The sequence below is a fragment of the Ochotona curzoniae genome, unplaced genomic scaffold (genome assembly GCF_017591425.1).
Source record: "Ochotona curzoniae isolate NIBS_2020 unplaced genomic scaffold, NIBS_Ocur_1.0 contig_908, whole genome shotgun sequence".
Classification (NCBI taxonomy): domain Eukaryota; kingdom Metazoa; phylum Chordata; class Mammalia; order Lagomorpha; family Ochotonidae; genus Ochotona; species Ochotona curzoniae.
The window spans coordinates 13,106,309-13,129,708 of record NW_024466607.1 but is presented as its reverse complement, the minus strand read 5'-3'; the positions used below and the strand labels follow the sequence as shown (position 1 = coordinate 13,129,708).

Below are 23,400 nucleotides of genomic sequence, written 5' to 3'. Positions count from 1 at the left end.
AACCTGGGACCAGACCCAAGCCTCGTTCTTGGCTGGTCCCTGTGCCCTCACTGTGTGAGTCCCTGGTGACCTGGACACTTCCTTGGCATTACTGGGTGAAGTTCATCTCACTCAGCTAGGTCAGAATTGCTCTCACTGCATCAAACACAGCATGTATGGTGCAGGCCCAGCTCCTCATTGCGCATGACCGCTGGTGTTCTGCCCAGCCTGCTTGGCCAAGTGGTTGGCTGTTGGACAGCATTCAGATAGCCAGTTTGCGAAATGAGGGCCTCTCCATGTTTTTCAGTGGAAGATGTTTATAGATTTTTTTACTCTGTGACACTTGACATCTTCAGTACATTAAAGCAGGTAGATTAAAAACTAGGGGAAACATTTGTAACAAATTTAAAAACTCAATGGAAAATAAAATCAAAATGCTTATTTTGGTGCAGAAAAAGAAAAAAAAGTTTTAATTAAACCCTATTTGATGCATTTTCTGTGAAGCTTTTTGAAGTCCCCCTGGCACGGCAGATTGAAAGTTATTATCTTCCCCCAACATCTTCGTAGCCACCATTCTTCCTTCAGCTGTCACTGCTGATGGCCCACCTGCCTCTGAGCACACCTGCCCGTGGAAGCCTGGGATGGCTGTGATTCATGTGTGGGTGGTAGGTTTCCTCCCCACTGAGCTGTAAGCTCCCTGGGGACAGAGACAATGTCCTTCCCATCTTTTCTTTCTTAAAAACTAGCCAGTGGTGGGCACTCTGTATGGCCAGGTTGAGTGATGTGCCACAACAATACCTCTGGAGGAAAGTGAGTGCATACTGTAACTGGTAAACCTTTTCAAGGTTTGGGGTCCCAGCGATCCCTGGGCAGGGTGGATGGGAAGGAGGAGCAAGATGGCGGCTTTGAGCAGGACTTGGTGTGTTTGTCACTGGATCCACAGAAAGCTAGCAGAGGGGTTCAGGGTTCCATCGGCCCCCCAGGCCTCCCTCTGGGGACTAAAGGCCAGAGGTGTGGCGGTCACTCAGGTTGGCACTTGGTGACCCAGGGCTGCAACAGTGCCTCTTGTTCCTGCTGTGACCCACTGGGTAAGCCCTTGGACCCTGGAAAGCATGGGAGGTTGGGAGGGTGCTTCCCACCCGCTTGGGTCCCTGAGTCAGTGCGGCCTTTCTCACGCATCCTTCAGCTGCAACCCTCAACCTTCTTACATTTTTCTTTTCCCTTTCCCAGCAAGCCTCAGAGAATGTAGTCCTGCACAGCCCTGAGTTTGAGGACGCCCTGTGTGCCCTGATGGTAATGGCTGCACCCATGGCCCCACACATCACCTCAGAGCTTTGGGCAGGTACGTGGCAGGTTCCTATGCCTCTTGGTGAATATTCCTGGGGTCTCTGCTGTCCTCAGCTGTGGACTCTGGCACCTGGCTGTCTTGTAGTCAGCCCTGCCAGAGGGACATCACACACCCAGACTAATGTGACCCCTGATGGCAGCACAGTACCTTCTCATGACCAGCCAGGGCCTGACCTCATATGTTTTTTTCAAATGCAAACTCTTGTTCAGTCCTGCTTGCCAAGTGGAGCCAGGACACTGGGAATTTAATTTCAGATCTGAAATTCCCTCCTTTGGACAGTGTTTTATTACTGTGCTCTGCGAGAAAGCAGGCCTGCCCACTAACCTGCAGAGTGGTTGACCATGAGAACAGCACAGGGCCCTCACCTCACACTTCACACTGGGATTGGGTCAGCCTCCTGGGAGGAAGCAGAGTGTCGAATAATTAAGCTATTACAGGATGGCGCATGGAAGAAGGCTCTCCGTATTTCTAGAAATAGTCCATCAAAAGTGCCTTTGACTCGGCAGACGCATTTACACGCATGGTCTCTCCTACTTGAGTGTCCCAAAGTGTGCTGTCTCGGAGAGGAAGTGTGTGCTGACCCATGGGAGGCATGGTTGGGGAGCGAGAAGAATCCGTGGGCCTTCTTTGACATCCCTGCCATGCCAGTGGCCATCAGGCTGCAGCAGACGGGCCGCAGCTGTGGTAGAGCTTGGAGTTGGCAGCATGCCCCTGTCACCAAGCTGTGTTTGTTTCTTTCTCACTGGAAAGATGCACTGGCTTGTTGATCGCAGGCAGGGGTCAGAAATCGGAACTCCCTCAGAGTTGTCCTGTGAACCCTCAGGAGGAGGAGGAGCGTTCTTTCCTTTCTGCTTTGGGCAAAGACAGGATAGTTCATCTTCCGGTATCCCGTCAGCAGGTGTCTTTGTCCAAAGGGAAGTGCTTTTCATTCTTGAGGAAGGAAAGGGCCCGTTGACTTGCTTCCACTATAAACCCATAAACTGGCCACAAAGAAAGTGCAGATTTTGTCAAGCCCAGCATCCCTACTGGATGTGACTTAGTGTGGACAGAAGCGTGATCCTGGACAGCTGTAAGACAATGAGTGCACATGCCACAAGCCAGGAGAAAAAAAAGCTACAGGGAAAAGGCCACATTTAACTGAAATATATTCAGACTTTCTCAAGAAATGTTAACCTTCCAGGTGTCAGGCAAGAGAATAACTTCATAAAATTTGGGATGACTTCCAGTGCCACTGGGGGGCGAGGCAAGGCAAGATGGCTACAATCCTGTCTAGCTCGACCCCTGCCATGACAGCCTGTGAGTTCTGCTTGGATTTTACCCTCTGTGGGATCTGAAGCTCCCACTTCAAAGTCTTCATCCAAATGCTGAAGTTCATGCTGTGGAATGCTTTGGCAGCCAGTTTATGTACCACATAATGATGTCCAGCTTTAAGCTTCAACCACCAGAAAGGGCATTGAAATTGCCCACATGTGAACACATGTTCGGGTGTGGCCCCAGAGTTTCCCATGTGAACACACGGCCAGGCATGGCTCCCAAGTTTCCCATGGACTCATTGTTTCCCGAATGCTGGCCGTAGGCCGGCAGCCCTCAGCATGTTAGGGAAGCAGCCTCTCTCCTTCCCTGCCATCACCTCGAGCAGGGGTAGAGTTGTCCACTAATGCCCTTGCTTCACTTGGTGGCTCTTCATTTTCTCCTCTGCCCTTTTGGTATGATTTGTGCCCCATACTTGATTTCCTACCATCAGGGTCTCCTGTGTTCAATTCATATTAGCCATGGTATGGCAGCCTTTGGATACGCTGTTCAGTTATGGTCAGGGGCATCACGGCTGCTGGCGTTGCATTGAGTATTTTGCAGCTGTGTCTGAGACCAACCCTTCTCTCAGCATGCCCTGTCAGGTGGGGGAAGGAGGGACTTGCTGACCTCACGATATGCACTAGCTCCCTCTGTCGCTGTGCTGGGAAACAAACCCATTCCTGCCTCTAGGGAGCCAGTGCTGTTGGGCCCTGCCAGTGTGAGGCCAGATGGCATTCCGTTTTACAGCCTTTTATGATCTCGTTAGACAGCCTGGCTCTTTCATTTAGTGCTGGGGATCACGTTAAGTTTTAATTGGCACCATTAGTTCCCTCCTCATCTTCCTTTGCTATAAAACACTCACTTCCAATTTCAACTCCCTGGTCTCCCCCATTGGTTCCTCCTCCTTTGTCCTGTGTCAGCATCTCCACTTCTCCCAGCAAGGACCAACAGAGTTGGGTTTTCAGAAACTCCCTCCTGCATGTCCCCAGTCTTTGCTTCTAGAATGTGGGGAGCAGAGGGTCCTCTCTGCCCAGGGCCCTGCCTGGCAGCCTTACAGTGCAAGTGTACACGTTGGTGTTAATGGAAAACTAAATCTAAAAACTATGCGTGGGTTTCAACTTTTTTTTTTCTGGCACCAAAATGAGTTTATCTCTTTAATTCCATTCAGCCACAAACACTCTGAAGTTCTCTTATGCTGAGAGCTCCATGCTTTCTCCAGTGTCTGAGCAGAAGTGCCAGCTGCTTGCTTAGAGACCTGTGGAGGAGTCGATGTCACCAGCACTGGTTTCAGTTGAAGGCTGGAGGCGTCCTTTGTGGACGGTCATCATACGGGACACTCCTGCTGAAAAACAGCCAGCACCAGAGGGAAGTGGGCAACTCAGGGAATGCCGCACACTGAGCAGAAAGCTCATTGGAAAAGGTTCCCCACTCTGGGACTCCACTTAGGCCCCATTCTTGAAAGAAAAATGTAAAACATACCACAAGATGGGAAACATGTTCGCAGCCGATAGGGTTTAGGGACTGGGAAGGGGGCACGGCCACGGAGGCCAGTGCTGCATCTTAACTGTGGTGGCTACACACAGCTTCACACACACACACACACACACACACACACACACACACACACACATTGTACCAGTAGGTTTCCTGGTTTTGAAATTGTGCTGTAATCATGCCAGATATTCCCATCCAGGGAGGCTAGCTGAAAGGTACATGGAACCTTCCGACACTTTCTTCACAACTTCCCATGAAGCTACAATTATTTCACAATAAAGTTTGTCTAATTGCCTTTCTAAACCCACAAGTCCTGAGTGCTGAGATTCTAGCTCAGAAACAGATCATGAGAGAGGATGGAATTTATTATGAATCTATCTACTATGTATTTGAAAGGCAAAGAGACAGACAGAGATGTTTCCTCTGCTCTTCACTCCCAGATTCCTGCGAAAGCCAGGCCTGGGCCAGGCCAAAGCCAGAGCCAGGAACTCAATCTGTCTCTCCCATGTGTCCCAAGTGGTGTCTGGATGGCTACACCAAATGCCTGCCCTGTCAATTTATATCTACCTGAAGAAAGGTGTTTGAGAGAGGGATCTTCCATCCACCGATTCAATCCCCAAATGGCCTCAATGGCCAGAGGTGAGCCGATCCAAAGCCAGGAGCCAAGAGCTTCTTTTAGGTCTCTCATATGGATGTAGGGTCCCAAGCACTTGAGCCATGCTCCACTATTTCCCTAGGCCATAAGCAGAGAACTAGATTGGAAAGTGCAACAGCCAGGACATGAACCGTCACCGAAATGGGAAGCAGGCTCTGCAGTTGGAGGCTTAGTCTTCTGTGCCACTGTGCCAGCCCCTAAAGAAAGGCTTTCATAAATACAGGTAACACACACACACAACTGACCAGAAGGAGTGATTTGTCATTGCACCAGTATTTGAGGCATTTTAAATCCCTCTTCAGGAAACATTTTGTTTCTCTGGCCATTCTTAAGAGTTCTGTGTGGGGGAGTTGAGTGTTTGTTTTTAAAGATTGATGTAATAAGAACAGCAGAGTTATAGAGAAGAAAAGGCAGAGAAAGAGATCTTCTGTTCTCTGGTTCATTCCCTGAAGGATGGCAGCAGCCAAGGTGGAGCCAAGTAATTCATCCAGTCCTTCCATGTGGGTGCAGGGGTCCAAGCACTTGGGCTATCTTCCAGTACTTTCCCAGGCACACTAACAGGGAACTAGATTGGAACTGGAGCAGCTGGGACTTGAACCGGTGCTCCGGGGGAGGCTTAACCTACTGGGCCACAGCACCAAACCCCAGGCTCAGAGATCTGTGGTATCTTTGCGTTCTTGGTGTTTGTCTCCAGTGTCCAGTGCGTTTGCTCTCCATCTTTCCCATCCATCCTTTCCTTTGGTGAGCCACAGTTCAGCCAGCATTGAGCATCCGGAAGTAACTCTGCATCTAGAGGATTCCATCTACTTGCAACACATCTGTTTTTTCTTCATCAACAATTTCAGATTCCTTTCTCTATAACCTTATTAGAGAAAATAGCTACAAAGCCACGCAGCTGCTGTGTTTTGCTGCATGCATGTGCTGTATTCATTGATGGCAACAGGATTGTAAACACACTGATTCTGTAGAAGAGTGCATATGTGTGTGTGGGTGTGCATTCACAGGTATGGGTGGTCGCTGTCCAGGTGCAGTGACTTCACTTCCGTGGGTTTGATAAGACCAGAAGGAGGAGGCCTGGTGGGCATCGGGTCTCACTACCCCATGTTCCCCACTCCTCCTTGTGGCATGGATGAGGTGAAGATGAAGGCAGACCCAAAGTAGGCCCATGACAGGACCGCCATGCCCAGAACCCACAATCACCCCAGCACTCATTCTGGAGGCTGAGGGATGCTATGGGAGGGACAAGCCTGGCTGGCAATTCCTTAGGCGACAGTCACTGCTTCCCAGCGGCATTCAGACTTTGTCCACGAACTTCCCAAACGATTACATTTGCCACCCAGGGATGAGGCATTTCCACTTTCCTAGGGTGAATATGGAGGCAGAAACACTGCACAGCAGCAGCCAGGAGCCCGAGTTTCTGTTCCTCTTTGTGGCACGGGCCAGCCCCACTCCCATCTGGATGGAGACCCTGGTGGGGCCCAGCCACGATAAATACACGCCCCAACTGCACGGGGAAGCCTAGGCTTCCTCATTTTCTTACCATGAAATCTGTGACAGCCTCTGCTTGGGGCATCGTTGTCCAGGGGCCCTTCCTGTCTCAGGAGTCTGGGACACATGCCACGGCGAAGGAAAACCTTCCCCACTGCAGCAGGCGCACAGGACAAGCCGTGCTGGGTCCAGCTCTAAAGAAAGGATCATCTCCCCTTCTCTGTCCTCCATTTCTGCTTTACGTGGGAGTTTTAATAGGTTCCCCTCTGAGGATCGAGCAGGAATCTTTCTGTTGCTGCCAACAGGCACAGCTGCTAGACGTGGAACAAATGAATGTGGCTGCCCCCCACCCCCAGGAGCTGCTGGACACCACGAACTTTGGTGCCCTTAATCCTCAGACCCTCCAGAGCAGCCGTCTCTTCTCCCTCACATGGACTGGCAGCCCAGGAATGTCATATGAGTGTCAGATGCACAACTTGACAGCTACAGCAGTTGAATTGTGATAGTGGGCCAAGAATTCAGGCAGAGCACCAGGATAGGCCAGTCTGCCCAGAGTGCAGTGTGGGCCCCAGCTAGGTCCAGTCCACGACAAGATAGCAGCTGTATCCCTGGGCCACAGCTGTAGGTTTACCTTTCGTCTTCCCTTTTGGACTTTCTCTCAGAAAGAAGGAAAGAAGGAGCGTATGGATTTAATCCTGGCCCAAGCCCTTGGCCTTGCAGCACATAGACACTTGGCCAGTGCTAGACCAAGCCAGAGCCAGGAGCCACCTGCACACTGGCGGGGGTGGGGGGTCAGTGGAGGGCATCTGTTGTATCCATGAGGTCGACAGAGGCTTTTAAATAAAACCCTTTAAATTAAATCCTTCTCTGCCAGGAAGCCCTTGGAGGAAGTCTAGAGGCACCAGCTGCCTGGCTCAGGTAGTCCTGTGCTGAGGGCAGTCCTGCTGGGGCTATGGCTCAGCTACCATAATGATGAAGAAGAGGGCAGGGTGGGAGTCCCTAGCAGACCCTAGGTGTTCACAGGTAAGGAAGCTGGCGAAGGCAGCCAGTTCTCAGGGAGCCCAGCAGCATCCATCGGCAGCCATGCGGGGATGACCCACAAGGCAGCAGCTGTTGTCCAGGCATACACCTCAGGGCAGCATGCCCGGGTGGCCTCATGATTCTGGATTCCACTGGCACAGAAAGGGGGCAGAGGGAGTTCTGAGCCACTGGGGAGCATGTGCCTAGCAGGCGAGCACCTGCCCAGATTGCAGAGCCATGGCCTGACCTCCCGTGGCCTTGGCAGACAGCTCCAAGCCGGGTTGTATTGGGATGGCAGTTGTCGGTCCTGCTCTCATGATCCGCCCCCACCCTGACTCTTCTGCCCCGAGTGACCTCACCCTTGTGTGCCTTTGCTATTGCAGGCCTGGCACTGGTGCCAACAAAGCTCTGTGCTCACTACGCTTGGGACAAGGGCGTGCTGCTTCAGGCATGGCCAGCTGTTGACCCACAGTTCCTCCAGCAGCCCGATGTCGTCGAGATGGCGGTTCTGGTGAGTATCTACTCTCAGCCCCAGAGCTGGATGGCCAGCGCCTGTCCTGCCTGTGGCCCACACACCCAGCACAGTGGGAGGCAGTACCGTCAACTCTGCATGTCACCGCACCCCCACAGTGCATGATCATGAACCCCTAGGGGCCCATGGGGTGGGCCAGGCCATCCTGCCGGATCTGAGGACTGCACTCTTCACTCGGCTACCCCTGGGGTTGGTTGGTTTAGGGTCCAGGGATGTTTCAGTCTGTGAAAATGTTTATAATTTCTGTTGAATATATACCAAGATTGAGTCCAGATCATAGGCGCAATCATTGTAGATAATGTTTGAGCTGCAAACCCTCAAAATTAAAGAGGGCTCCTTGCAGGTGCACACGCTCCAGAGCTCCAGCTCAGGGCACCACGCTGGAGGTTGGATCCACGTGATGATCAGACCTCTCTCCCTGGGCCCCACCTATGGTGCAGAAATCAAAGCTGCAGATGCAGCTCAGTGTAGTCCACGTCCTCTGTTCTCTGTGCCCATGACTTCCTGCGCTTTGCCCGATCCAGGGACACAGGGGCAAATCCTCAACTTTTGGGAGCTGAGTGCCCAGGGGTGAAGGTCTGGGAAGCACTTGAGTTGTCAGACACACTGAAGACTCTATAGCCTTGGGGTTGAGGTGCCAGAGCTTGGCTCTGCAACCTCCTGCTTCTGAGTCTCACTTTTACAGAGCACTCCGTGACGCCTCAGCTTCCCCCAGTTACAAGCTGGAGAATGCCTGCCTTGTCCATGTGTTGAGAGAATGGGGTCAGAGGGGAGGGGATGGTGCCAGGGACCGAGGGCCAAGTACCGGTCTAGAGATGAGCTTAGCCTATGCACAGCTGCCCCATCCTTATTTCTGTGACACAGACGGGGCCTTCCCGCTTTCAGCCACTGTGGGGACGGGGAACCACATCATGAGGGAGAGGAGGGGTGGGGCTTTGGCTGCCGAGGAGCAGTAGCATTTCCCCCATGGAAACAGAGTGAGGGGCGGCAGCAGGAAGGAGCATGATTCCCAGCTGGGGTGGCACAGGAGAGAGAAAAATATATCTGGCTGTCTGGTTGCCACCACTTACCGTTGCCTTGGACAGGTGCCTTCACCCCAGGTGCCTAAAGCTGTCCCGTCTGTAAAATGGGGTGGGATGGGTTCATGCCTGTAAACTGCACAGCACGGGGCCCAGCCAGCAGGAGCCTTCAGCATTATTTGCCACCACAAGGCCAGCCTCACGTTGGGTCAGGGTGGCAGACGGGGAAGGAGAAGCCCACGTGGCTGGGGCACCTGTCAGGCACCAGTTGGAAATATCCAAGGCAGGAACATTCAGGCCTCCTCCAAACACAACAGGAGTTCCAGGCAGTTCACAGCCTCTCCAGCGACCACAGGTGCCTCTTCGCCTCTGGGCCCTTGAGGGTCCTGCCCAGTGTTGGCTTCCAGCTGGATTTCTGTGCCCACTTAACTGGCACTTCCCACCAGGGAGAGGGAGACATGGAGGAGAGTGTCCCAGGGCAAGTGTGGGAGAGCCATAGCCAGAGGTCACATGCCTGCTCCCAGAGTCCCAGCCGTGGTCCAGAAGGATCGGGATGAGCCAGCCAGGCTCGAGGGAAGCCCGGGAGCTCTCTGGGAGGATGAGGATCACTGCCATGCCTGAGCCCTGCGGTGAGAGGTTACCCTGCAGCAGGCGCCAGAGTAAGGCTAAGGAGGCCAGTCACTTCACCCCGTTGAGTTCACCTCCTACACTCTGGGTTTTAGGTTACAGTAGAGAAAACCAAGCTCGGCAACCCAGATTTTCTGAGTCTGCCCCCATCAGAGCAGGTGTGTCCCAGCCTGAGTGAAACCCAGAGGAGGCCTTCCCCTGGACACAAGGGAGCAGAGGCATGCAGACTGGCCGGCGATTCACTGCCAGGGAGCCCAGTATTCCTGTGGGTGTGAGGTCTCCTTCGAAGACTTAGCCAGATCAAGCACACAATATTGAAAGCTTTTTTTTAAAAAAAAAAGATTTATTTATGCATTTGTTTATTTACTTACTTGAAAGGTAGAGAAGGAGTGAAATCTATCCTCTGGTCTGCTCCCCAAATGGTTGCAGTGCTGGGACTGGCTGGCTGTGCAACTTTCTGGCCCTTATCCCATCCATGTCGCTGCACTGTATCCTCTTGGGAAGTAAGGTGCCCACTGCTCCCTGCCTCTCCTCTGCCACCTTCTCTTGGCAGCAGTGAGTTTTGGTGCCAGTTCATGTCCTGGCTGCTCCAATTCTGATCAAGCTCCCCATTTATGGCTGGAAAAGGCAGTGAAGATGGCTCAAGTCCTTGGGCCCCTGCACCCATATGGAAGACCCATAAGAAACTCCTGGCTTCAGATCAGCTCAGCTCTAGCCATCGCAGCCATTTGGGGAGTGAACCAGCAGATGGAAGATTTTTCTGTCTCTCCTCAGTAAATCTGATCTGCCTTTCCAATCAAAATAAATAAATCTTTAAAAATTTCTCACTGCCTTGCCTTCTCTTCCTCCTCAGATTAACAATAAAGCCTGCGGCAAAGTTCCTGTGCCCCAGCAAGTGGCCCGGGACCAGGACAAAGTCCACCAGCTTGTCCTCCAGAGTGAGCTGGGTGTCAGGCTCCTGCAAGGGCGAAGCATCAAGAAGGCCTTCCTGTCCCCTAGAACGGCTCTCATCAACTTCCTGGTGCAAGAGTGACAGCAGCAGGGGCTGCAGCTCCCACAGGGGCCACCGAGGAACCTCCTTCCAAGCCTGAGATGAGGGGACAGAGTCTGCTGGCCCCGGGGAGGGAGAAGATCACAGCACCTTGAACATGCCTTCGTGTTTAACTGCAGTCAACAGGGCACCCCTGGGCTGGGGCTAAGGAGAAATCTGAGCCCTGGGGGTCACTGAAGGGTGGTGGATGGCACCTGACCCCATGAGAAGCCACAAGAGACCTGGGCAAGGACAGGGACAGGAAGAAAAGAGAAGCAAATGGGAAGTACAGTGACACTCTGGCCACCCAGGAGGCTCTAGCTCGGCTCTGCCTGGGATACAAGGCTGGCCCGAGGAAGCACACAGGTTTGGGGGCATTGTGCCAGGCACTGCACCGGGAGCCATGCCTCCCAGTAGCGCTGGGTGGTCTCCTTGCCTGCAGGCCACATGAAGAAGCACTGGGCTCATGTTCAAGTACCCATATGTGGAGCTAAGTGCTGGGATCAGAACCCAAAGGCAGGGCGGGGAGGAGCTGTTCCCCTCCTACTGCCCAGGCTTCTTCCTCCCGGGCCGGTGGCATGTCCTGCCAGACCTGACCCATTCCGCTTCCAGACGGTAAGGAACAGCAGCGTCACAACCCCAACCCTGGGACGTGACATTTGCTGCAGTGAAGTGAAACTCAGCCTTGGGTTCCTCCCAGAGCCCGGCCCAGCCTGGCAGGAGTGCAAGCTCCCAGGTGGCCCATGTGGGCCACTGATGGCAGTGACTCCTCAGTTGGTGGAGCTGATGCCATCCAGGCACTGCCTCCTGTGGGGAAGTGGCCAGGAATGGACCCAAATCATCACCCCAGCAAGCTGTGAGGTCAGCAGCAAGGCACTCCTCCCACAGCTGGCCTGAGACACAGGGGAAGGAGCGGGGAAGCCAGCCATTCTACCATGCTGAGCGTCAGCGTTTTTCTGAAGCAGCCTGATAGGTGGTCCCTGCTGTGGTTCAGTGGTTAAAAGATGACTTTCAGAGCAGTCAAATGTTCCTCATCTGTTATTTGGGGACCCATGTGTGAGCTTGGGTTAAGCACCATATTCCAACTCTAGGGGTTAGTCAGGAGCAGCAAGGCTGTGGGCTGGGCTCTGCACGGAACATTACAAATGCATGTGGGACCTAATCTCTGCTGGACCACATTGGCTCATACACATCAGTAATGAGTTCGGTAATTCTCAAACTTTGCTCAGACCAGCTGTGTCTGGTTCCCCCACCCAGAAATTCTAATTGGTCTGGGTTGTGGCTTGGGCACCAGGAATCTTAGGAACCCCATAAGAGAGCAGTGCTGTGGCCTAGCAAGGCAAGCCACCACTTATAATTCTGTCATCCCATATCAGTGTACCAGTTCACATCCTGGCTGCTCTGCTTCCACTTCGGCTCCCTGCTAATGAGCCTGGGGGGCCAATGGAGAGTGGCCCAAATTCTCGGGGCCCCTGCTACCCTGGTGAGAGACCCAAATGGAATTCGTGAATTCTGGTTGCGGCCTTGCCCAGACCTGTCTGCCTATGGCCATTTGAAAAGCGAACCAGGGGATCGATTTCTTCCCTGTCCCTTCCTCACTCTCTACCACTCTGCCGGGAGCTTCTTCCAGGTCTCCCATGTGGGTACAGAGACCATCCTCCACTGCCTTCCCAGCCCTGGATCCAAGGAAACGGATCAGAAGTGGAGCAGCCAGGACCCGAACCAGCCCCTGGGTTTATTTCTGTTGGGAAAGTGAGAGAAGAAGGTTTGTGCTTAGTAAGGTGTTGCTCCACAGCCAGTGCTTCCACTGAAGTAGGCAGCTGTCTGCCAAAGAGAATGAAATTGTTCTCTGACTAACCTGGCACGGGTATCCTTCATCCCCACCTAAATAGCTTCGAGGAAGGGGTTAAGACAAACAAGATGCATGCCATCCGTGAAAGAAGAGGTAGCTAGCATCCCATGTATTCATGTTCTGGCTGCTCCACTTGTGGTCCAGCTCCCTGCCAGTGCTCCAGACGACCCAGGTGCTTGGGCCCCTCCACCACGTGGACGGAGTTCCGTGCCCCTGGCACAGTTCTAGCCCTTGTGGTCCTTTGCACAAGATACTTGCCTATCCCCATCTCTCTCTGTCACTCTGCCTTTCAAATTTAAAAAAAAAAATTTTTTTAAGTTGATAATGTTGAGAAAATAAGCAAAGTGGATTTTTTAATGAGTAAAGCAAAATACACATATAATCCCACTCATTTTTTTTACATTCTAATCCTTATAAAGAAAAGGAAATTCACCCACAATTCATTTGATTAGCGAGAACGCTACAAGTTATTTTTTCCCTTCTGATTACACATTTTCTAATTTTTATTGACCAGGAACTACTTTAATAATAGGAACACACCAATTTGGCAAAGAATGGTAAGAGCCCTTTCCCCTCGGTTTTTCTTTTTCTCACCATTGGAGACATCATGCTGCCCACTTAGCTGCTCGTTTATTCTGTATCAAGTGCAGGCCCATAGACAGAACTGGCAGATGCAAGGTGGCAGGCAGGAGCAAGCAGGAAGATAACAACGCGGTCATCTGGCTTGCTGAGGACCAGACAGGAAGTGACCACCCCTGCCCTCAATCTGGGCTCATTGTACTTGGGGCACCCCGTCCCCATATTCAATACAAACAGCCTGGTGCCACTGCCCTGTCACCCATCCCCAGGCAAAATTTAGCTCTGGAGTTAAAAGTTTCTCTTAACTGCTGGGCCCCACGGGTCAAAAGGTGACACAAGGCCAGGAGTTCGCTCAGTGCTTTGTGGAAAGCAGCTGTTTTGCCGGCTGGGTCCCTGCCTGGCTGCCAGTGTGGGCAGCCAAAGGCTCTCTGAGTTAGGAGAATGGAATCTGGGAGTGAGCAAACCGGGAATGCCCTGGGGGCTGGTGAGTGGGTGTCATCAGTGTTGGGGGGGGGGATAAGGAGCCCCCAGCAACCAGGACTAGGGTGTGACCAGTGACCCTCCAGGAGAACTGACCTCACCCGGGTTTCTCCCACGGGATGGAGGAGGGCTGAGGGATAATGAGCCCCTGGAGGGGAAGTGGTGACCAGGCCTGCTGGAACGCAACACCCTGACTCATCTTCCCACGCCTGAAGCCCTGAACTTGAATTCCAGTGCTGGCTGTAGGGCCTCCACGTGGAGGGGCCGAATTGTGACTTCCCGGCAACCACAGTACCGCTCAGCTGAGGACTATGAGACCAGATCCTGCTCTGAGAGCCCTAACCGCCAAGCCCACATGTGCCTGGAAAAGCTGGCTCTCCGCACACGGCACAGCTGTGGGGGCACGTCCCTGCAGTGCAGGGGCACCCAGCATGGGGGGGGGGGCGGCGTGTGGCGAGGGCTGGGCGATCTGAGCCGGACACTGGCCACAGTGCCTCCTCTGGGCACCATCGATGGGACCCAGAAGAAGCCAGCTTTGCTGAATGAGCTCGTGCAAGGTGCGGGAAGGGGGCAGGCCTGTGCCACGCCTGCTGTCATGGGAGGGCGCCCCAGCCGGGGTCTTTCTTTCCCTTTAACATCCTTGCCTAAATCGCGTGCCCTGCAGAAGATAAGCTGCGGGAGATCTGGTCTCGCCACCTGCCGGTAATGCGCTCCCCTGTCCCCGCCGACCCGCCATGCTCCAGCACCTCGGTGGGGAAGGGGAGCCTTGGGGGGTGGATACAAAAAGGGGTACTACCCCTACAGAGACCTCCAGGGTCCTCCTGGGTAAAAGCTCTCGAGACACAAGATCGCAATCTGCCCATCAAGCGCAGGGTATGCCTCCCAGGAGAAGCCCTCGAGGGGCACAAAGCAACGTCGCCGCCGCCGGGGAGGCTGGTTCAGCGGCGCCAATCCGAATGTGGAGGCTGCCGCGGCCCCCTCCTCTGCAGAGGGACACCCTGGCCGCTCCGGGTGACGGGCGAGGGAGGCGAGCACACCCCACTCCCCGTCCATCCCTCCGCCCGGTCCCCCGCCCTTCAGCACGCTGCTCGGCCTCTTTGCTCTCAGGCCGCAGCGTCTCCAGCCAGAGTCACCTCTCAGAGCTTTCCCTGCTTCGGGATCTCCTTGACGCCCCAGGGGACCAGAGCGCGGAGCTGTAAATGGAGGGCCCCGCGCGGCCGCCGTAAGCGACATAAAATCTCTGTGCCGGAAGCCCCGCCGCTCCGTTTCCTGATTCGTAGGCTGCCTTCATAGTGCAACTACACACGTACTTTAGCTTCCCGCACGCAGCTTTTGCAGCCTTTCCAGATTAATCGTTCCCGTCTCCCAAATGCTACCCTAAGCTCACCTTGAATCCTGGACGGAGGACCGCGGACTCTCATTTCCGCTACCTCCTAGTCTCCCGGCATTCCTCCGAAACGTCCCGTTGCCATGGCGACCGTACACCGCCAGACAGCGGTGCACAGGGCGTCCGAGTCGCGCGCGGGGCTTGGAGCTGTCGGCGTTTGCAAACTTTGCGCTGCTGGAGCGCGGCCACCTCGAGACTTGTGAGGGTGGAGAGCAGGGAGACGGCCGAGGGAGGCGGCCGGGCCGGGGAGGGTGGGGAGGAGGGAGACGGGGCCGCGAGCGCCGCTTCCTCGGGCGTTGTTGCCGACGTCCCTGTCAGGGTGCCCCGGGAAGGACCGAGTCTGCCCTCCCACCCGGCAGGGGTGCCTGGCGGCAGTTCTGTCCATTCCCTGGAGGAGAGGACACGTTCCCACAGGCTCTGCTACTGGACGAGAAGGGCAGTAACGAGCGAACGTGAGGTGTGGTCAGGGGCTGAGCAGGCTTCCTGTACCTGGAAACCGAATGTCACCGGGCAGGGCTGTGGGCTCCGGGCGAGGGGTGCCGTGGAGAGGGTGACATTGTGTGCCCTTGGGACCCACCAGTGGCCGCCTTGAGACTTCCAGCCAAGAACCTGCCCTGTGCTGGGCATTGTTCTGGTGGTGGATTCAAGGGGGGAGAAAAGGCACAGTGCTTGTCCCCAGACAGCTTGTAATGAGGCTCCAGCAAGCAGTATGGGAGGCTGGGCAGGATGGCACAGGCTTCCCAGCTGAGGGGCAGTTCCCCAGGAAGACAAGTGTGGCTCATGGAGAAGGCTCAGCGTCGGTGGGCACAACTCCAGGCATGCCCAGTGCCTTAGCCTGAGTATGAAAAGGGCCTGGGGGTGACTGCGTGTGCAGGTGCCTGGTGACAGTTTGGCAGGCGAAGGGCCAGGTCCTGAGGGGAGGGCAGTTGCTGGACATTCGTGCCACTCCGTGCTGTTGTGGATTGATGGCTTCGGGGAAACAGATGGGCCTCCTGCTCCCCCAAACTACATTCCTCATGGTCTTGCTTTCATGGCACCCTTGAAAGGCAGAGACAGGCAAAGAAAGGGCTCCCATCCCCAGCCACCCACAGCAGCCAGCCCAGGAGCACTGGGCACAGTCCGAGTCCCCCAAGGGGATGGGAGGGACCCAGCACGTGAGCTGTCACTATTGTGTCACAGGATTAGCCAGAGCCTGGAAGGAGAAATAGAGAGACACTTTTTTTTTTTTTTAAGATTTATCTGAAAAGCAGAGAGAGAGAGAGATCTTCCATCTGCTGGTTCACTTTCAGATGACTGCAGTGGCTTAGGCTGGGCTAGGCAGAGGCCAGCAGCAAGTCTCTCAAATGGATACAAGGCCTAAGCACTTGGGCCATCATCCACTGCCTTCCCAGGCACATGAGCAGGGAGCTGGACAGTTGACTGCGATCTGGGCATTAACCCAGCTTAACCACTGTTACATGCACATGCTTAGCCACATGCACATCTCACTAATCCCTCTGGTAGCGTCTCTGCTTGCCTCTGCCTCATTGTTGCCTTGAGATGGGCCCTTGCATCTATTTCTCCCCTTCTCACTTTGTCCCTCTGCCTTTCGAAGAAATAAAATCTTTTTTTTCTTTTTAATTTTACCTCCCTACCACTTGTGTTTATAAACTTCCATCCTATCCCATGAAGCCACACTATACATTTATTTTAGTGTTTTATTGTACTTGTGCATCTGGTAGTTATCCATGGTGGTGTCAGTGGGAAAGACAGGTGCACCTGTGGCTAGCGGAAAGGAAATAATGAAACCATAGTACAGCTTCAGACGCGAGGGCTGTGATCTGTTTTCTGTCGTTGGAATGAGAGGAGAGCACACTCAGTTACAGGCTAGATGAAACACATCATGGGGAGTCTGTCTCTGAGCCAGTCTGGTGCAAGAGGGGCCCCGCTTCCTGCTGAAGTGTACCCTAGGAGGAGGCAGAAGCCAAATGTGTTACTGAAGGAGAATCAGTCCTAACCTAAGTAGTCGTTTTTTAGAAGAAAGTGTAGTAAATCAAGCAAAACATACCTAGATTCACATCAGAGATAGAACGTTTGTAGAAACAGCCTCCCAGGCTAGGCCACTCAGAGGAGTGTTCTGTTTGCTCTGTGTTCAGGTCTCTGAGATCATTGGTAACAGCAGGTGATGCAGCCCATAGAATGGGCCATACAGGTCCTTGCTGAGCAGTGTCCCATGCAGAGCCCTGCAGTGCTAAGGGGCAGACAGGAAGATGCTCCTTGGGGTGGGAAAACGAGGGCTGCAGGTGCCTTTCTGGTATTCTGGTGCTTACACGGTCCTGTTGTCTCCTCTCTAGCCGTGATGGATAATAAGAAGAAAGTTCACGCGTATGTCCGTGTCAAACCCACTGATGACTTTGCTCATGAGATGATCACATACGGAGATGACAACAAGGTAAGTGCTGTGTATCTGCCTTCAGCTGCCCGGGCCTCTGCAGCGTGACCCTGTTTCCACACGCCCACTAGGGACCAAGACACAGTTGATAGAACTTCAGATGGACCCCAGAGGCCGTGACATCCAATCCACTTTATCACGGTAACAAGGAGGTGGATGAGGCTGCCATCTTCCACTGTCTTCAGAAGTTTACCTTTAATAAGTTTGCCTTCATTCTTTTTCCTGACATGGAAAAATGGACATTTTCCCTTGCTTATACAACTTTGTGTCATTATTTCGTTTTCCCTGGCAGGTGGGGTTAGATAGTAAGAACATCTTGAGTTATTGCTATTAGGCTGTTCACAGCAGAGGAGGAAACTTGGGTGCAGACTGGAAAGATTTGTTCTAACCCTGCACCCTCACTTCTGTCCCAGGAGCCCTCGGCCAGCGTAAGCATTAGATAGTGCCATCTGGCAAATACACACGGGCCTGCTGTGGCCAGCACTGAGACACTGTTTATAAGGGGAGTTTAAGGGCATGCTTGCTCACATGTATGTTTTTTTGGGTCTTCATGTTTTCCTGTGTGGCCAGGTCTTGGCTCCTGGGCTCGAGCAGCCAGCAGAAGGTCTCAGCAAGAAATCTGTTTGCATTAGAAGTCTCCATCAGGAACCTTCCTCTAACCTTGTTAGAGGAATTGGCCTTCCCCAGCATGTTCCTCAGTTAGCTGCTTGCCCAGTGGCTATCAGGAGGCATGCCCTTGAGTACCCACTTGATACCCAGCAGATTGCACTCCCTCCATTTGCCCAAGTGTGTCTGGGCAGTTGAGAAACTTGTCTGCAGTGGCTATCTCATTACACCGGCCCCTAGCGTGTGTGTGGAAGTAAGTGTTCCCCACAGGTGTGGCTGGGGAGACCTCATGCTGATGACCGGAGGGGTGGGGCTCGTGCCCAGGCATGTCATAGCTCACTGTTCCTTAGAAAACATATCAAACTCTTGTTTATAAGAACATGGCAACTTGGTTTGACCCATGTCTTCGATGGGAGGATCAAGCCACATAGCACCCTATACGCTAAGGGTGAAACTGGTAGGTGCTGCAGCCCCCTGATGTTTGCAGCCTGGGGTCCCATGGCCTTCCCCCGGGAGTTCCCAGAGGCTACCCCAAGGATCTGCCCACACCAGGAAGGCCCTGCCTGACAAACCCATACCTCTGTCTCCTCTCCAGTCCCTCACCCCCACTTTCCATGTCTCCCCAGACCATTGGTATTCACTTTAAGAAAGACACAAGGAGAGAAGTTGTCAACCACCAGCAGACAGACTGGTTGTTCAAGCTGGACGGGGTTCTTCATGATGCCTCCCAGGACCTGGTCTACGAGACAGTCGCCCAGGAGGTGGTTTCCCAGGCCCTCGACGGCTATAATGGTAACGTAGTCGGTTCACTGGCGATCTAACAGCACCTGAGGGAAAAGGGCCAGGATTTTATGGTGAATAAAATAAAATGCAACCTCCCTTGCAAAACAATCATTGGTTTGCTGAGTTGTCTGTCTCTATCATGGTGTGATAGAAAATGGACTTTTTTTTTTGTGACGTGGCTTGATCCAGTGCCCTCAGGTCTCACCCTCATCAGAACTTTAAAAGACTTGGCTTTTTATAGGTCCCAGGGGGTTGGCATTTTTCTGGTAAAGATCTCACAGGTACTAGTTTGGAATGTAAATTTTTCTGATGCATTTGATGGAAGCCCAAGCTTTTTTTTCTCTCAGCTACCCACTAGGAGCTTTTTCTGTTATTCTACCAGCACAACCAATGTGCTCTTCACACTCTCACATGGGATTATTTACATTATTGCCAAAAACCTTAAACAATATTTAATTTTCTTAATAAATTGAAAAATGGGGACAAATAGTTAAGACACCTTTGGGACTTCCATGCCTTATATCCAAGTTCCTGGGTTAAACTCTCAGCTCCTCTCCCAATTCCGGCTTCCCACTAAAATGCACCCTAGGAGTACACGTTAGCAGCCAGCAATAGCTCAAGCTCTTGGGTCCCTGCCATCCATGTGGAAAACCTGGAGTGAACGCCAGTATAAACCATTGGACAGAAGCTGTTGACGTCTCTCTCTACCTTTCAAGTAATTTTTTTTAAAGATTTATTTTTATTATTTTTTCATTGGAAAGGCGGATATACAGAGAGGAGAGACAGAGAGGAAGATCTTCCATCCGATGATTCACTCCCCAAGGGAGCACAATGGCCGATACTATGCCGATCCAAAGCCAGGAGCGTCTTCCGGGTCTCCCACGAGGGTGCAGGGTCCCAAAGCTTTGGGCTGTCCTCGACTGCTTTCCCGGGCCACAGGCAGGGAGCTGGAAGGGAAGCGGGGCTGCCGGGATTAGAACCGGCGCCCATATGGGATCCCGGGCGTGCAAGGCGAGGACCTTAACCACTGCGCCGGGCCCTCAAGTAATTTTTTAAAATTAGCTTCTTTATAGGGAAAGTAATACAGGCTTGTTGGTTTTAACTTTATTTAAGATTCTTTTAAAATCTTGGAAGTGTTAGGAGTCCTTTAAAAGACTCTTATCTCAGTTTGTAGACTTTGCCATGTGGTGGCTGCTGACTGGACTGTTCCCCATTTGGGATGTTTGAAGTTTTGTGCTTGACAGCCATCAAGAGTGGATTTCAGGGCCCGGCGCGGTGGCGCAAGTGGTTAAAGGTCCTCACCTTTCTCTCCTCTGTCTCTCCTCTCTGTATATCCGCCTTTCCAATGAAAAAATAATAAAAAAATAAATCTTTAAAAAAAAAAAGAGTGGATTTCATGTTGTGATTCATCCTTCCTGTGTACATAGGTGTGATATTCTCACTGGCTTGGGGATGTAGCCCTGGGCAGGTGAAAACGGAAAGCGAGGCCCCGGGAGGGTCAGGGTAGGCCTCAGGAGCTCCAGCACCACATATGGGCCCTGAGTTTAGACTCAGTAGAAGCAGCTCCTTCCTGCATCTCACGTTGGGCTGACAGGCTGTGTTAGAGGACTGGCAGGACAGCCAAGTAGAGGCCTCAGCGCTATCCACAGACCCCTCCATAAAGAAGAACCAGGGAAACAAGGAGAGTGGCACCAGAACTCTCCCCTTGCAGGGAGAACTCTAACGAGAGATGGATGCCTAGAGTGAAATAAAGGGCAGCAGACACCTGCAACCATGACTGCCCAGCTGGTGAGGCTCCCTGTTACAGAGGAAAACTGTGACAGGAGCACCCAGTGGATCCCATAGCCACAGATGCTGGCACCCTAGTGACTCGAGACCCCTGCAGATGTCACAGGCTTGGAGCACAGCTAGGGGAGGCACCCTCAAAGAAAACCATTTACTGTGAAAGACAACTTCCACAAGTGGTAGAGACTGTTGCGCACTCTCGCCTTCTGTGTCCATGTCAGCTGTTCGAATAAATGTTTTTAGCAACTTCAGAAAGAGAACACATTCATCATATGCAGAAATATCAATGTAGAGACATAAGAAGTTTAGGGAGAAAAAAGCATGGGCCCAGCTGATGTTTATTTGGCTAATCCTCTACCTTACAAGCTCAGGAATCCCATATGGGCACCAGTTTGTGTCCCAGCTATTCCACTTCCTATCCACCTCCCTGATTATGGAATGGGAAAGCAGTGGAAGGATGACCCAAAGCTTTGGGACCCTACACCCACATGGGAGACCCAGAAAAAACTGGTGCCTGGCTTCAGAGTGGCTCAGCTCCAGCCTTACGGCCACTTAGGGTGTGAGCCAGCAGATGGAAGATATTTCTGTCTCTTCTCTCTGTAAATCTTCCTTTCCAATAAAAATAAATAAATGTTTAAATTAAATAAATGAAAGTGTGTGTTGCCTTCAAAGAACTCAGTAACTATCAGCACACTCCAAAAGAGATAGACAAAATGCCAGATAAAGAATTCAAAAGAAGGATTGTTTTGAAAATTCAGACATCTAAGGGAACACAGTTCAAAGAAATTAGGAAAGCAATGAGAAATTCAGCAGAGAGATCTTTATAAAACAACCAAGCAGATCTTGGAAATGAAAAACTCAGCAAGTTAAACCTCAGTAAGAAACTGGTCAAGCAGAAGAAAGAGTGAAATTGAACACCGGTCTTAGGAAATACTCCTGGCCAAGCCAAGAATGATGGCAGCCTCCCAGACCTTTGCCATACCACTAAACACCTAAAATTTGGTGGCCACCCTAAAGATGAAGAAGAGAGAAAAGTCATAGAAAATCCATTTGATGAAATAACAGCTAAAAACATTCCGAAGATACAGACATCCAGGAACCAGGGGAACATGGATTAAATGATGACCACTGACTGCCAGCTAGTGGAACAATACCAGCAAGTTGTCCAAAGTTGTGATGAAAGCTTTATTGGAAAATCTGCTCCTGGGTCACCTTCACTCAGTGCAGAGGGAAGAGGGATGAAGTGAAAAGGGTGGGCTGAGAGACGTGTGGGGAGTCTCATACCACTCTGGACATGGGGGCTAACAAAATTGCTGCCTGTGCCCTCGGTAGGTAAGGAATGTCCATTCAGGTGTGTCATTGGTCAGCTGGAATCCCACCAGGCCAGTGACGTAACTGGCTCCTGTGGTCCCCTCCCTATTTCGGGCTGAAGTCTGAGCAATGTGTTGGGTCTGGAGTGGACCCAGCCTCTCCCCTCCAGTACCCTGAGCAGCCATCACATGGGATTCCATTAGAAATTGTTTCTGGCTCCAATTCCAATGCTGAGTTTGGGACCCTTGTATCAAACCAGCCAATCACAGGAACCGGAGCATGTGTGGGACAAAGGCAGATGTGGCTCCCACAGTCCCCGGTTGCCTCTGCAAGTCTGCTATGTCAATGCCTAGCAGCAGCCTTTGGAATGGGATCCGGCTCAAGCTGCCTAAGTCAAGAGGAAGAGCAGGTGGGCCCCAGGGTGGGAGTAGTAGACATAATGGTGTAAGACGAACAAATGGAAGTATGGGCAGTGGTGCCAGTTCATGGTCTGGTCATGGTGGTCTATTTCTGGGTCTGGAGCCCCATTGGGTACTGTGGGACCTGATACCAGAGGACCCAACTTAGAGTCTACAGAGAATTTTCACCCCTGGCATGAAATGCCCTTGCCACACCATCTCCTGGAGGTTTGAAAGCCCTTTTGCCTCTCTGTGCAAGTTGATGCCTTCTTGCAGCCTTGAGATCCTGGCAGCTCTTGGTGTTGCTAGAAAAGGGCTGATGCACCCTTCTCCCACTTCATCCTTTTAGGAAAAGTTCCAGTTCTTCTGTTTCCTGTGATTCCATGTCCTCCAAAGTCCCAGGGTCAGGAGCCAGCATTATGGTACAGTGGGTTAAGTCACTGCCTGTGACACCATAAGTTGTGGTTCAAGCTCTGGCTCCTCTGCTTCCCATTTAGCTCCCTGTTAGTGCTCCTGGGAAGGTGGCCCAAGTGCTTGGGCCATGCCACCCGTGTGAGAGACCCAGATGGAGTTCCTGATGTCACTTGGCCCAGCCTGGCTGTTATGGCCATTTGGGGGAGAACTAGCAAACAAAGGATCCTCTCTCTTAACTCTTTTAAATGAATAAGTTCTGGAAAATGAAAGTCCTAAGGCTAGCACATCTCTTGGTGATGGGGAAATTAGGGCATTGTGTAGACCATAGATTGTGGGCAGATGTCTGTTATAAACAGTGAGGTTCCTGTTCCCTGTCCACCCAAACTCCTCCATTGTGGAATCCGTGCTGTGCCTGGCTGCTCACACTCCCCCCCCCCCATACACACACCATGGTTCCTGACTGGCCCGGGCATGCTGGGGGATGGGATAACTCCTTAGAATGATTTTTCTGAATGTCATGGAGACATGTTTTGAAACATTTTGCAGGCACCATCATGTGTTATGGGCAGACAGGAGCTGGCAAGACTTACACCATGACGGGTGCAGCTAAGAATTACAAGCACCGGGGGATCCTCCCTCGTGCCCTGCAGCAGGTAGAGAAGGGGCTCACGGGAGGGATGCCACATCGGTCCCCTGTCTGCCATAAATATTGCCCACGCAAGGCCAGCTACTAGAGTAGTGGGGTCCAGCCCTCAAAGGATGTGCAGCTGGTGTTGGTACCGAAGGTATGATACACATGGCTGGATATTAGTGGTAGTGGAGGTGGTGGAACCAGAGGCCTCAGGAAGTTGAATTTCTGGTTCTGACCCATGTGTGCCCTGAGCCTGTT

The 23,400-nt window shown here is 52.4% G+C and overlaps 2 protein-coding genes across 2 annotated transcripts in view; both read left to right on the top strand.

Moving 5' to 3' along the window:
• The window catches only part of LARS2 (leucyl-tRNA synthetase 2, mitochondrial), a 101,351-nt gene extending 89,257 nt beyond the window's left edge, over positions 1 to 12,094 (top strand). Inside the window, exons 19-21 of the mRNA XM_040994335.1 lie at positions 1,210 to 1,321; positions 7,661 to 7,788; positions 10,309 to 12,094. Of these exons, the coding sequence (XP_040850269.1) occupies positions 1,210 to 1,321; positions 7,661 to 7,788; positions 10,309 to 10,488 (420 nt within the window). The 3' untranslated portion in view covers positions 10,489 to 12,094. The remainder of the gene's footprint in view (positions 1 to 1,209; positions 1,322 to 7,660; positions 7,789 to 10,308) is intronic.
• A 2,605-nt stretch (positions 12,095 to 14,699) lies between these two features.
• LOC121165637 (kinesin-like protein KIF9) overlaps positions 14,700 to 23,400 on the top strand; it is a 28,967-nt gene continuing 20,266 nt past the window's right edge. Inside the window, exons 1-4 of the mRNA XM_040994334.1 lie at positions 14,700 to 14,982; positions 17,117 to 17,214; positions 18,447 to 18,612; positions 23,058 to 23,164. Of these exons, the coding sequence (XP_040850268.1) occupies positions 17,122 to 17,214; positions 18,447 to 18,612; positions 23,058 to 23,164 (366 nt within the window). The 5' untranslated portion in view covers positions 14,700 to 14,982; positions 17,117 to 17,121. The remainder of the gene's footprint in view (positions 14,983 to 17,116; positions 17,215 to 18,446; positions 18,613 to 23,057; positions 23,165 to 23,400) is intronic.